Consider the following 14722-nt stretch of genomic DNA (forward strand, 5'->3'; position numbering starts at 1 on the left):
CCATACAGATGTGAACACAATCATTAAGAGGGTTATAAAACTATCAGCACAATTGGACATTAAGTTGGACCCTCTGGACTCCAAAATTATAATGGAAAATTTAAAGAAAGTGATGGAAAAAATCATAGGCTCCCAGTGTTGTAGTACATTCAAACACGTGAACAAGATTCAGAATGAAGGTTACAAAAGATGCAGGCGGCTGGGCGCGGTGGCTCAAGCCTGTAATCCCAGCACTTTGGGAGGCCGAGACGGGCGGATCACGAGGTCAGGAGATCGAGACCATCCTGGCTAACACGGTGAAACCCCGTCTCTACTAAAAATACAAAAAACTAGCCGGGCGAGGTGGCGGGTGCCTGCAGTCCCAGCTACTCGGGAGGCTGAGGCAGGAGAATGGCGTAAACCCGGGAGGCGGAGCTTGCAGTGAGCTGAGATCCGGCCACAGCACTCCAGCCCGGGCGACAAAGCAAGACTCCGTCTCAAAAAAAAAAAAAAAAAAAAAAAGATGCAGGCAAGCTGGTTTCTTCAGGGGAGCGAGGGAGGAACAAAATGGGCTCATGGGATTTTTAAAAATCAGAAATAGAAAGAAAACTGTCCTACAGAAAACAAAGTGCAAATTTTTAGAGGAAAAAAAAGCAGTATCAGAGAATTTTGGTGTCAAATCTTTTAAAAAAGAAAAACAGACTGATTTCAACATACCCAAAGAGTTCTCTAGCTGCTGCCAAAATAGTGGATGTTTTTCCAGTTCCAGGTGGTCCATAAAACAAGAGATTAGGAAGCTGTAGAAATTAAATTTATTTTTAATAAATGGTATTCTGGCACAAATAGATGAAAAGGAAGATTGAAAAAACTGTCTGTGGAACAGTGCAACGACTTCTCTAATAGGGCACGTAACTTCTAAGTTTAAAGATTTCTTAATATAACTGACATCATAGTACTCACAGATCTAAATCCTGCTTTTTCATATACTACCACTTTTTTCCCCAAGTGTCTTTTTAATCTCTTAAGCTGAACCAGTATTTATGCTTGTGCTCTATACATTTTCAAAGCTGGAATGAGAAACCTTTTATTTCTAAAGGGAATCTCAGTTTCCTATCCCACCTCTATGCTCAAGATTAGGTAAGATTTTATATTATACAAAATGTCAGTGGCTTCAAAGGGGAAGCAGACCAAAAGAGTAATGGGATTTGGCCAAAACTGAGGAAAAAGGACTAAAAAAGACATAATTAGGGCTTTGAATGAGCAGAAGTACCAAGAACAGAAATATTAACAAAAAATACAAAACTAGACATACATTAAGCGCTAGGCACTGTCCCACATCACGATTATGTACTCTGTAAGGATGCTTGCATGTATCAGGGACAATTCATTAGAAGAGGAAAGGATAAGATTAAATAACTAGCTACCTTCTTTTATATCTTATATCTAGCTAGTTTGGCTCCTATCAAGCAGTCGATTGATCTAAGGTGAAAATCAGTAAGTCAACTAAATTCTAATGAGCTCTGCTATGAAACTGTACATTCTTCAGTATGTCCTTTCACGTAAGGAAATCACTGTACACAGGAAACTAGGCATTAGAGTTTGTTTCCACTCTTGCCTAACCCTCCCTCTTCCTGTCCATTCATTCTCCACCTAAATTAGATACCACTCTGCTTGCTACTTAAAAGTATTCCACTTAGAAAAACAAAAACAAACAAAAAAACCCTCAGCTTTTTACCATGGCCTAAAGGACTTCCATGATCTGCCTACCACCCCCTTCACCTTCCAGGCTCCAGCTTACAATGGCCTCTAACAGCTTGGCACTTTCTGGCCCTAACATATGTTGTTCCCATGACCTGGAGTCTGATCCTCTTCTTTCTGCCTGGCCAACTCCTAATGCATTACAAATCAGAAACCATTCAGTCTAAAGTAGGTCTCTCCTATTATCTCATTAGTCTTTGTTGCATTTTGCGTTGGTTTATTGTTATTTAACTGTGGGGCTTAATTGTAAAATGCCTGCCTACTTCATTAAAAAACCAAGAAACTTATTTGTTCTATTCACATCTGTATCCTAGCATCTACTACAGTAGTCAATGTTGGCCAAATGAATGAATAAACCAATACATAGACAAATATGTTAATTAGAAGACTATTACTGTTACATTCATAACATATAGCTTGTAGTACAAACTATGAGATTCATAACTTAAAAACCTCCTAGGCTTCTTAGTAATTGAGGTCTACAACTATTATTTTGATCTGTGCATCCCTTACCAATGTAATGATTCACCCAGGTTAACTATCAGATACAATAATTTAAATTCTTTGAAACACGGTAAACTTATTAAACCTTACATTATACACTAGTCTAATATATATAGTACATTCAAGAACTGTATGTGGAATACCAGTTCTTAAAAGAAAATCACAGCACTTTGGGAGGCCGAGACGGGCGGATCACGAGGTCAGGAGATCGAGACCATCCTGGCTAACCCGGTGAAACCCCGTCTCTACTAAAAAATACAAAAAACTAGCCGGGCGAGGTGGCGGGTGCCTGTAGTCCCAGCTACTCGGGAGGCTGAGGCAGGAGAATGGCGGGAACCCGAAAGGCGGAGCTTGCAGTGAGCTGAGATCCGGCCACTGCACTCCAGCCTCAGCGACAGAGCGATACTCCGTCTCAAAAAAAAAAAAAAAAGAAAGAAAATCAATTTCTGAAAAAATTATCTTCTTATAATTCTTTAAAACCTTTCTTTTTCTTTTCTTTCTTTTTTTTTTTTTTGAGACGAGTCTTGCTCTGTCGCCCAGGCTGGAGTGCAGCGGCACCATCTCGGCTCACTGTAAGCTCCGTGTCCCGGGTTCACGCCATTCTCCTGCCTCAGCCTCCCGAGTAGCTGGGACTACAGTAAAACCTTTCAAAGTAAATTGAATGAATTGTTTTCCTTTACTCTTTTGAATTAAAAAAACTATTTCACCTCTTTACAAAAGTTAGTCTGAAAAGATGTACAAAATATTAAACTGAAGTTCTTACTTCAGCCTCATAAATTACATGGCATAAAGTCAAGAACTAGATCTTAGGCTGGACAGGATGACTCACACCTGTAATCCCAGCATTTTAGGAGGCCAAAGTGGGCAGGTCACTTGACATGGCTAAACACTGTCTCTATTAAAAATACAAAAATGAGCTGTGTGTGGTGGTGCATGCCTATAGTCCCAGCTACTCAGGAGACTGAGGTGGGAGGATCACTTGAGCCTGGGAACAGAGGTTGCAGTGAGTTGATACTACACCACTGCACTCCAGCCTGGGTGACAGATCAAGACTCTGTCTCAATTGAAAAAAAAAAAAAAAAAAAAAGAACTGGATCTTAATCTCACTACATTTGCTGAAGATACTAGTAATTAAGAATTACTACGCAACTGCAATTAAAATGGTATATACTGTTATCAAGATATACAAGCAGAATATATCAAAAAATAAAATGGCATACTATTATAGAATTAAAAGGTATAAGAGTATTTGTGTTATTTATTTTTTATTATTTATTTATTTATTTTTGAGACCAGAGTCTCACTCTGTCACTCAGACTGGAGTACAGTGGCACGATCTTGGCTCACTGCAACCTCCGCCTCCCAGTTTCAAGTGATTCTCCCGCTTTAGCCTCCTGAGTAGCTGGGACTACAGGTGTGTACCACCACGCCTGGCTAGTTTTTATAATTTTTGGTAGAGATGGGGTTTCACCATGTTGGCCAGGCTGGTCTCGAACTCCTGACCTCAAGTGATCTTCCCATCTCAGCCTCCCAAAGCGCTGGAATTATAGGTGTGAGCCACTGTGCCCGGCCAAAAAGGTATGAGTATACGAATCAAATCAAAACACATACTGGTAAAGAAAAAGATTCTAAATAGTTTTATAAATTTAACTTCTTTCAAAATGTGTATTGTAGTAATATAATTTCAGCAAGAGAATGACAGCAGCATAACCCAAAAGAACCTCTAATTAAAAGCAGCCAGATTGAGAGGAAGGAAGCAAATCTTGAAACTAAAGCAAAAACTACATCCCACTTCACCACTTTACTGAGCTGTTGAAGCACTTTGGGCATTCATGGTAACACAACTTTAAGTTGCTAATTCTCCACATGGGTTTATCTTATCTCAGAATAATTTACAATGCAAATCATTCATGGATATTTTATCCCCCATATCACAGCAGAAGAGAGTGCTGTAAGCAGAATTCAAAGCTCTGGTTTTTTTTGTAGTACAGGTCAATCCAAATCCTAAAGTTAGTAAGCAATTATACTTTAGAGGTATCTCTGGCTCTTCTTTATAGCACATATTACTACCTAGAATTATTTATTGGTTTACTTGTTTATTCCCTCTTACCAATAAAAACCCATGAAAAAGGGGCATAGTTCATCTTGTTCTACGTTTTATGTCTTGTTCTATGTCTATGTTTCATAGCCTGTCTTAATTACTATGACTTTTACTTGAATACTGTGTAACACTGCTATGTAAGATTAAATCGGAGATGCTCAATAAATATTTGAACTAATTATCATTGTACTAATTATCATATGTACTAAGTATCATAGTTATCAAGGACCTACTGTACATAGAGCATGATATTTAATGAAGGCTTGAAGTTACAAAGGAAGAAAGAGGGTGAATAAATTAAGTCTTAAATATCCCAGTGACATTAAACACCATTTGCAACTCACATCTGCTCCTTCTAAAGATTTTTTCAGCACTGCAACAACTTCTTCCTGGAAAGCAACTTCATCCACACATTTTGGGCGACTTGCAGGGTGGGGAGGAGGAAAGAGGTTATTTAGTATATTATAGTAACCACAGAAAACTCTCAAGTGTTCCTTCTACTAAAATACTAATGACAATTCTCAAACATCAGCAATGAAATGAGAAACCTTTTCATAATTGGAAATAGGTGGAAACCCCATTTGTTTTTACCATAAGCAAACACATCCTGAAAGAGTGAAATAATGTTTTACTTCCTATCTGCATTGCTTGACTCTGTTATATCCACAAAAATTAAGCAAAAGGATTTTATTTTATACACTACAAACACTAATTAGAAATTAAAGTGGGGGATCGAGACCATCCTGGCTAACACGGTGAAACCCCATCTCTACTAAAAATATAAAAAATTAGCTGGGCCAGGCCGGGCACGGCGGCTCACGCCTGTAATCCCAGCACTTTGGGAGGCCGAGGCGAGTGGATCACGAGGTCAGGAGATCGAGACCATCCTGGCTAACATGGAGAAACTTCGTCTCTACTAAAAAATACAAAAAATTAGCCAGGCGTGGTGGCAGGTGCCTGTTGTCCCAGCCACTTGGGAGGCTGAGGCAGGAGAATGGTGTGAACACAGGAACCAGAGCTTGCAGTGAGCTGAGATCGCGCCACTGCACTCCAGCCTGGGTGACACAGCAAGATTCTGTCTCAAAAAAAAAAAAAAAATTAGCCTGGCGTGGTGGCAGGCACCTGTAGTTCCAGCTACTCAGGAGGCTGAGGCAGGAAAATGATGTGAACCCAGGAGGCGGAGCTTGCAGTGAGCCGAGACTGCGCCACTGCACTCCAGCCTGGGTGACAGAGAGAGACTCCCTCTCAAAAAAAAAAAAAGAAAGAAATTAAAATGGGGCTGGGTGTGGTGGCTCACACTTGTAATATCAACATTTAGTGAGGCTGAAGCAGGTGGATCACCTGAGGTCAGGAGTTCGAGATCAGACTGACCAACATGGAGAAACCCAGTCTCTACTAAAAACACAAAATTAGCTGGGCAGGGTGGCGCATGGCCTGTAATCCCAGTTACTCAGGAGGCTGAGGCAGGAGAATCACTTGAACCCCAGACGCAGAGGTTGCAGTGGGCCGAGATCGTATCACTGCACTCCAACCTGGGCAACAAGAGCGAAACTTCATCTCAAAAAAAAAAAAAAAAAAAAAATTAAAGTGAACACCTGCTTAGAAAGCATTAATATTAGTTGGATGCATACTTAGCTCACGCCTGTAATCTCAGCACTTTGGGAGGCCAAGGCAGGCAGATCACCTTAAGTCAGGAGTTGAAGACCAGCCTGGCCAACATGGTAAAACCTCATCTCTACTAAAAATACAAAAATTAGCTCAGTGTGGTGGCGCATGTCTGTAATCCCAGCCACTCAGGAGGCTGAGGCAGGAGAATCACTTGAACCCGGGAGGCAGAGGTTGCAGTGAGCTGAGATCATGCCACTGCACTCCAGCCTGGGTGACAAAGCGAGAATCAGTCTCAAGGAAAAAAAACCAAAAAAACAAAAACACAAAAAACATATGAGGGCCTTACTCGGCCTGTAAATAATCTGTAAACTTTGGTAATTACTAAGGCTACATTCAACCAATAGTTACAATTACTTGTGGTAGTATCACTTAGATGACTGACATTATTTATTTATTTGAGACAGAGTCTTGCTCTGTCACCCAGGCTGGAATGCAGTGGCATGATCTCAGCTCACTGCAATTTCTGCCTCCCAGGTTCAAGTGATTCTCGTGCCTCAGCCTCCTAGGTAGCTGGGATTACAGGTGCCCGCCAACACACCTGGCTAATTTTTGTTGTTTTTTTTTTTTTAGTAGAGAGGGGGTTTCACCATGTTGGCCAGGCTGGTCTGGAACTCCTAGCCTCAAGTGATCCTCCCACCTTGGCCTCCCAAATTGCTGGGATTACAGGATTACAGGCGTAAGCCACCTGGGTGGTGACTGACAATTTAAATGCCAATTCAAGTGTTGTTTAGACAAAAATGTATGAGCTAACCAAAACTGAATTTCCAGGGCTGGCTGAAACCCCCTCTCTACTAAAAATACAAAAATTAGCCAGGTGTGGTGGTGGGCACCTGTAATCCCAGCTACTCGGGAGGCTGAGGCAGGATAATCGCCTGAACCCAGGAGGCAGAGGTTGCATTGAGTCGAGATCATGCCACTGCACTCCAGCCTGGGCAAGAGTGAGACTCCATCTCAAAAATAGTAATAATAGTAATAATCTCCACCTATTGTAATGAAAACGGGGAACAGATTACCTATTTGGATTTAAGTAGAACTCCTGGCTGGGCACGGTGGCTCAAGCCTGTAATCCCGGCACTTTGGGAGGCTGAGGCGGGTGGATCATGAGGTCAGGAGTTTGAGACCAGCCTGGCCAATATGGTGAAAACCTGTCTCCACTAAAAATACAAAAATAGCCGGGTATGGTGGTGGGTGCCTGTAATCCCAGCTACTCAGGAGGCTGAGGCAGGAGAACTGCTTGAACCTGGGAGGCAGAGGTTACATTGAGCCAGAGATTGTGCCATTGCACTCCAGCCTGAGTGACAGAGTGAGACTCCAACTCAAAAAAAAAAAAAAGTAGAACTCCTGACCAAGTATTTATAGCCAGTTTTACTGAAACTTGTTTTCTTCACTTTTGTATCCCAGTCCCTACAATGGAAGCCTCTGCTTGTAGAGATCTCAGTTTATCTACAAAATAAGGAAATTAAACTAGATTATTCTCAAGTAACTTCAGTTCCAGGGTTCTATGACTTATATAACCGGGTGATTTTTTCAAAGCCAACTTCTAAACAGAACACAGTATTCCTCCATAAGTTTAAAAAAAAAGTGATCAGAACTGGTTAGAGAGATAATTATTAATTATTTTAACAAAGACACAAGTGTTCTTACTATTTTTCCACCCAGGGAACGGGTTTGGCTTTCTTGTTCTCTCCACTACTTCCCGCAGTGGCAGCTACTCCTCGGTCCTTGGCCAGCAGGGATTTAGTACTGATGGATGTGCCTTTGAGAAATGCCTGCATGGTTACTTCACCCTGGTCAGGTGCAAGACAGAAAAAAAAAAAAAAAAAAGCTTTATCAAAACCATTTTGAGAATCAGCACCATAGGAAAGTGGGGTGGGGGGAGAACCGTTATGAGAAAGTACAGCCTGAAAACACACTTAGCCTTGTGCAAAGGTGTTACATAATAAAGGACATCACCTCATGACCTAGAACACTCTGAATGCACTGTACTGAGGGCTACGAGGACAGAAAAGTGGTCAAAGTCCCTAAGGAACTTAGAATCTATTTATAGTGCAGGAGTTATAGAACAAAGATCATATGTCACAAAAATGTTTAATGAGTTCCAAATGCATTGATAAATATGATGTCCCTCATGACCAAACCACATGGGCCTCCATGGTTTCTTTCACAGTCATGGGCCTAGCTTTAGCTCAGACCCTGAAATGGACTCTTCAGCAATTAAAGGTGCTGTGCTTGCACCACAAATGAGAACCTTCACTCCTTTCCTTGTCAGAACTCACTCAAAGACCTTTTTTGGTTGTTGTTTTTTTTGAGACAGGGTCTCACTGTTTTGCCTAGGATGGAGTGCAGTGTCACAATCATGGCTCACTGCAGCCTCGACATCCCAGGCTCCTGTGATCTTCCCACTTCAGCCTCCCCAGTAGCTAGGACAACAGGTGTGCGCCACCATCCCCAGCTAATTTTTTTAATTTTTAGTAGAGACAGGGTTTCACCATGTTGCCCAGGCTGGTCTGGAACTCCTGGGCTCAAGTAATCCTCTTGCCCCGGCCTCCCAAAGTGCTGGGATTACAGGTGTGAGCCATCGCGCCTGGCCAGGGACCTATTTTAATGGCAGAGTCAATGCCTACCTACCTTCAGAGACTTTCTGTGGGGAAAGGAAGGTGGGGGACTCTGTTGTTAAAATAGAAACAGCTGTTTTTCTCATAACACACTCACTTGAAGAAATCAAAACAATGCAGAAAAGCATGAGGGATTTTAAAAAGTAATAGAAAATCCCACCCAGAAGGTAACTATTTCTAACATGCAGGTAAACATTCTTCCAGGGTGTTTTCAGGGATAAAAAGCATCATTAGCTTGCCTGAAAAATCTCCAGTTAATTCTATTTTTTTTCATTGCTACAAGCCCTGGTGCCGAGAACAGTGCCTGGTACATGGTAGATGCCCCATAATATTTGGTGAATGAATTACCATCTATGACACCCGGTTTCCTTTTCTGTTAAAGGAGCTAAGGCCCATTCCATAGGACAACTGAGTTAAATAAAAGAATGTATGCAAATACATAGTTCCTTGCTTGGCATATGGGGATATGCTCAATAAAATAAAATAAATTGTTAATATCTATCGGCAGCCAAGGTTTTTATAACGCTATTGGATTAGTCCATCCCTGCCTCGGGCTGTTAAACACTAATACAGCCCAAAGCCAGGGTCTGCAGGATGCTGTCCGGAACCACCCTTTCACCAAAGGGCGCGGCCAGGGCATGAAAGGGCGGCTAGGCTGGGGCCCCGAAGGAAGTGGAAGACCTCACAGGGGCATCAAGGGCAGGAGTGGGGAAGGCGAAGGGGGCTTGCAATTCCTCCAGCCGGTTACCAGTCAGCCTGGCTTCTCGTGCAGGTCACCGCCGCCGGCTAGTTCCTGAGGTTTCCGCGATTCAAAACGGACAAGATGGTCTCAAAGTTTTAGTTCCGTTCCCTAATCTGAGAATAACGGGCCCAGGAGACTTACGATCACCGCTATCCCCACAGGCCTCAGTTCCCGCCACGGAACGGCGAGCGAAAAGCAGGACGGGAATACGCCGGTAGGAATACGCGGGCACGTAACGCGTCACTTCCGGTCCTGGGGCGCGCTGCCAGCGGGGAGACTTTGCACGCATATGGTTTTATTTAAGCAGGTAATAAGCCAGCCGGACTTTCAGGGAGAACTGGACTGGAACAGGCATGGCCTAGGAGGTCTCCCTGTCCCGGTGCACTGCTCCCCCTTGAGACGTGAGCGCCACCCTCCCCGAAGGAGTAGAGGTCGCGCGGGCACGGCGCTGGCGCCGCTTACCTGGCAGGCTCAGCAATGAGGGCGGGGCAGCGGCGCGCGGGCCTCTGGAGCCCTGAGGGTCCACCGAAAGTCCCGAGCCCGCTATCTTCGTAGGTCCGGGCCTCCGGACGTGCAGGTCCCTGTCCTTGTCCTGCTTCGTCGCAGAGCAGAACGCGTGTGCTTTAAGGGCAGAGACATCTGAAGATGCCTTGCCTTGCCCTCTTGAGTAAAAGTCCCGTGGCTTTTACTTCTAATAGTGTCTGCCTGTTGTGGAGAGGGAAGACCATGCAGCTGTGGACATCTATTATAATTCCTGAGCCCCACTTAGAAATCTGGAAGTGCAGGCGTTCAATAAAAGTTAAAAGATCGATAATCATGTTTAGCCCCACCAAGATTCATGCACTGTGGCTTCTAAGCAGGTGACTGACACCACTGCTTTTATCTCTTCCAAGTACTTGGTTTAGTCTGAAATGCTTCTTAATCCTATTGAAACCTGACCTTTCTCAAAGGCCACCTTCTCTACAGGCCTTTACTAATTACTAACCCATAAGGTTGATCCGGGTCTTCTTCAAATGACTGTTTTGTTTGGCACACACTCAGCATGATATCCATTGTTAACTGCACGTTTCTTTCATTTATCTTGTAACAAATGCTTACCGAATGTCCACGCACTGTGCTAGATGCCTGCAGATACAGCAGGGAAAACGCTAGAAGATGCCCTCAAGTAGCTTTACAGACTAGGAAAGTGACAGACAATGTGATGTGTGGTTATGCAGAGGAAGTAGGGGGCTGTGAGAACTTGTCATTCTCAAGGTAGTGAGTTCTTGTTCCCGGGAGATTGGATTCGTTCCTTGACCCTGAACTTTCCAGCCTCCAGAACTGTGAACCAATACATTTATGTTCATTATAAATCACCCAGTGTGAAGTGTTCTCTTATAGCAGCACAAAATGGACTAAGAGAGTGGCCTTTCACAACACTATTCAATATTCTAACTAAATTTCTCCCAGAAAACAATTCGGTTGTTATGAGATAGAAAATGAAAATATAAATTAGGTGTAGGCAAGTGGAAAAATCACCTTACCATATCAGTTGGTGTGTTGAAAAATCACCTTACCATATCAGTAGGCGATATGCTTCCATTGCCATAAAGAAATAGCTGAGATGGAGTAATTTATAAAGAAAAGAGGTGAACTGGCTCACAGTTCTGCAGATTATACAGGAAGCATGGCACCAGGATTTGTTTCACTTCTGGGGAAGCCTCAGGGAGCTTTTACTCATGGCAGAAGGCAAAGGGAGAGCTGGCATCTCACGTGGTGAAAGCAGCAGCAAGGGGGTTGGGTTGTGGGGGGAGGTGCCACACAACTAGATTTTATGAGAACTCACTCACTATTGTGAGGACAGCCAGGAGGAATCTGCCCCCATGACCCAGACACTTCTGGCCTGGCCCCACCTCCGAAGCTGGGGATTACATTTCAACGTAAGATGTGGGCAGGGACAAATATCCAAACTGTATCAGTTGCACAGATCCACTATTCAGTTACCAACACAGAACCTCATTTACAGGGTCCCATGTGAGCCTGGCATTGTGCTCTAGGTTGTGGGTAGAAATCAAAAGCATGACGTTTAGATGAAGAGGAAAATAAAAATCGATACATGGTACTCCCCCATTATCTGTAGGGGATGTGTTCCAAGACCCTCAGTGGATGCTGAAACCATGGCTAGTACTGAACACTGCATATGCTATGTTGTTTCCTATACATACATACCTCTGATAAAGTGTAATTTAGAAATTAGGCACAGTAACAGATTAACAACAACAATAAAACAGAACAATCATAACAACATCCTGTAATAAAAGTTCTGTTAATGTGGCCTCTCTCTCAAAATATCTTACTGTACTGTACTGTCCAGTTAATATTTTTTGTTTGTTTGTTTTGAGATGGAGTTTCGCTCTGTTGCCCAGGCTGGAGCGCAATGGCGCGATCTTGGCTCACTGCAACCTCTACCTCCTGGTTTCAAGAAATTCTCCTGCCTCAGCCTCCCTAGAAGCTGGAATTACAGGTGTGTACTACCACACCAGGCTAATTTTTGTATTTTTAGTAGAGACGAGGTTTCACCATGTTGACCAGGCTGGTCTCGAGCTCCTGACCTCAGATGATCCACCCGCTTCAGCCTCCCAGATTGCTGGAATTACAGGCATGAGCCACTGTGCCCAGCCCCACTTAATATTTTTGAACTGCGGTTCACTGAGGGTAATTAAAACTGCAGAAAGTGAACTGCGGATAAGAGGGGGCTACTGTACATAAATCATTGTAACTAAAAGGCCCAGAGGTATTGTCCCAGTCCCCTTCTTTTACAGAAGTGCAGACAGGGAGTCAACTTCATACAACTTGTTGACAGCAGAGCTGAGTCTCCTGTGCCTGGTGCACTAGCAGGGTCTGATGATATGTCATGGTGAGTGATGCAAACAGCGAGGGCTCTACGAATTCAGCCGGGATCCACAGTGGATGGTGAGCGAGCAGGAGCCAGTGCCTAAAAGGGGATGAGACTCTAGGAGCAGAATGCAGACTCAGGGGTATGTAGGCAATGGTGGGAGGGCTGTGTCCGAGATTCCAAGATCAGAAATACTGGGAATAGCAGTACCTCACATCTGTCTAGCACTTTACAAAGCTCTAACGCATAAATATCATCACCTCAGTTCATTCTTACACCACTGTATAATACCTATTAACCTTGGGAATCGTTAAGCATAATAATCCTATCACTGGGCAAAGCATAGAGGGACTTCAGGGCCATGGGTGAGAGGAAGGACACTGGGAGCCAATGAGGGGTATAGAGAGAGGGCCTCTCGGAGACAACCGGGCAGAAGAGGACATTGTACCGGGTGTATGGAGTCAGCTAGGGCTTGGGCAGGGAAGAGCAGAGTGTCACTGATGGGTGAGACACAGCAGTACGAGAAGCCGAGGAGAGAGGCAGGCACTGAGGTTTGGACAAGCTCCTCAGCTGTGGCATGACTACCTGTGATCAGGAGGTGCAGGGAGACTGCGGGGAAAGGTCAGGCCCCACCCAGAAGAGTGCAGGGGCAGGCAGCAGAGAGGGCGGGAAACAAGGCAAAGCCCCAGTCCTGGCAGAAATCAAGGCCACTGTCCCATCCTAGCAACTGGGCAACACGTGCCAGTCACATCGGTAGTAAAAGGTGGGCCCAGGAACCTTGAAAATCACAGAGCTGCCTTGAAATGAGCACATTCAGTGATGATCTGGAGCCCAGTCTGGGAGAGTCAGGGATAGGGTGGATGGAAATAAGACTTGGGGCAGGTAGGCCTCAAATATTGGGCTGAAGGGTTTGGCTTTTGTGCTGTTGCAGGCAATGCAGAGCCCCTGGAGGCTGAGCTCACACATGGCTTTCTTTGTAGCCCTGAGACGACACGTGAAAACGCGGACAAAGAATATGATCACTGTCCTGGGGATGTGTGAGTTTTCCTCCACAGACTTACATGGTTTGGGCTCATCTCTGTTCCCTTTGCAACACAGAAGATTGGAGAATTTGGTGGGCATACTGATACTGCCTAACTCAATATTAACAGAACTGGCTGTTAAAACTTGGTTGGACCCTAATCAAGGCATGCAGGGAACTCAGCAGGATGGGCTGGAGAAGTGGGAGAGGATGCCAGAACCAAGTGAGCAAGGGACTGAAGCAACTTTTTCTGAATGTATGAAAGAAAAGAAGACCAAATATACACATGTAAATACGTGGTAACAGCATTTTATGTGTGGTGGCCTAGTTCCTTTAATACTTGCTTACTCAAATAGGTGTATATATAAAATAAGTTAAAATTGTTTTCCATTTGAGTGTTGATTTTTTCCTTTCAACCTGAAATAAGTCTTTGTGTGAAACATGCAAAAATCGCTGGCTTGGGTAGACACTACACACACACACACACATATTTTAGAGACAGGGTCTTACTCTGTTGCCCAGTGCAGTGATACAATCATAGCGTATTACAGCGTTGAACTCCTGAGCTCAAGCAATCCTCCTGCCTCAGCAAAATGTTTTGAAAGTTCAAACAGATTACTGATTTTCTAAGCTTACTATAAGGTATTTTTAAAATTTTTTTTTTTTTTTTTTTTGAGACGGAGTCTCGCTCTGTCGCCCAGGCTAGAGTGCAGTGGTGCCATCTCAGCTCACTGCAAGCTCCGCCTCCTGGGTTTACGCCATTCTCCGGCCTCAGCCTCCCGAGCAGCTGGGACTACAGGCGCCCGCCACCGCGCCCGGCTAGTTTTTTGTATTTTTTAGTAGAGACGGGGTTTCACCATGTTAGCCAGGATGATCTCGATCTCCTGACCTTGTGATCCTCCCGTCTTGGCCTCCCAAAGTGCTGGGATTACAGGCTTGAGCCACCGCGCCCAGCCTAAATTTTTTTAATTTAAGTTTTTTCCTTTTTGAGAAATGGTCTCACTTTGTCACGCAGGCTGGAGTGCAGTGGCACAATCTCGGGTCACTGCAAGCTCAGCCTCACTGCAAGCTCAGCCTTCCAGGTTCACGCCATTCTCCTTCCTCAGCCTCCCGAGTAGCTGGGACTACAGGTGCCCGCCACCTCGCCCGGCTAGTTTTTTGTATTTTTTAGTAGAGACGGGATTTCACCGTGTTAGCCAGGATGGTCTCGTTCTCCTGACCTCGTGATCCGCCCGCCTGGGCCTCCCAAAGTGCTGGGATTACAGGGGTGAGCCACCGCGCGGACCAAGCAGTTTCCTTAAGGCAACTCCAGCTCTTTGAGCCAAAATGAAATGGTCCTGAAATTTGCATATGCAATGTTTACCTTTCTTTTTCATTAAACGAGAGAGGGAACCAAAACAAAAATACAGTTTGACCATTTAAAATGTTGGGAGAAGAGCTGCCGCCTTGCTAGCACTAT

General features: G+C 44.2%; 2 protein-coding genes across 3 annotated transcripts in view; one reads left to right on the forward strand and one right to left on the reverse strand.

Moving 5' to 3' along the window:
- RFC4 (replication factor C subunit 4) overlaps positions 1–9776 on the reverse strand; it is a 16916-nt gene extending 7140 nt beyond the window's left edge. Inside the window, exons 1-4 of one of the 2 annotated variants that reach the window (XM_023214704.2) lie at positions 9509–9776; positions 7655–7797; positions 4687–4765; positions 697–776 (exon numbers count right to left, since the gene is read on the reverse strand). In XM_023214704.2, coding sequence (XP_023070472.1) covers positions 697–776; positions 4687–4765; positions 7655–7785 — 290 coding nt within the window. In that variant the 5' untranslated portion in view covers positions 7786–7797; positions 9509–9776. Of the gene's footprint in view, positions 1–696; positions 777–4686; positions 4766–7654; positions 7798–9373 lie in introns of both variants that reach the window. The other variant, XM_023214703.2, reaches the window with a different exon arrangement.
- Positions 8152–13566, forward strand: LOC116418682. The gene is made up of 3 exons (XM_031935095.1): positions 8152–8230; positions 9529–9674; positions 13174–13566. Exons 1-3 carry the CDS (start codon positions 8152–8154, stop codon positions 13564–13566), a joined length of 618 nt encoding a protein of 205 aa, XP_031790955.1.
- The last annotated feature ends 1156 nt before the right edge of the window (positions 13567–14722 follow it).

This window comes from Piliocolobus tephrosceles, chromosome 2 (genome assembly GCF_002776525.5).
Source record: "Piliocolobus tephrosceles isolate RC106 chromosome 2, ASM277652v3, whole genome shotgun sequence".
NCBI lineage: Eukaryota > Metazoa > Chordata > Mammalia > Primates > Cercopithecidae > Piliocolobus > Piliocolobus tephrosceles.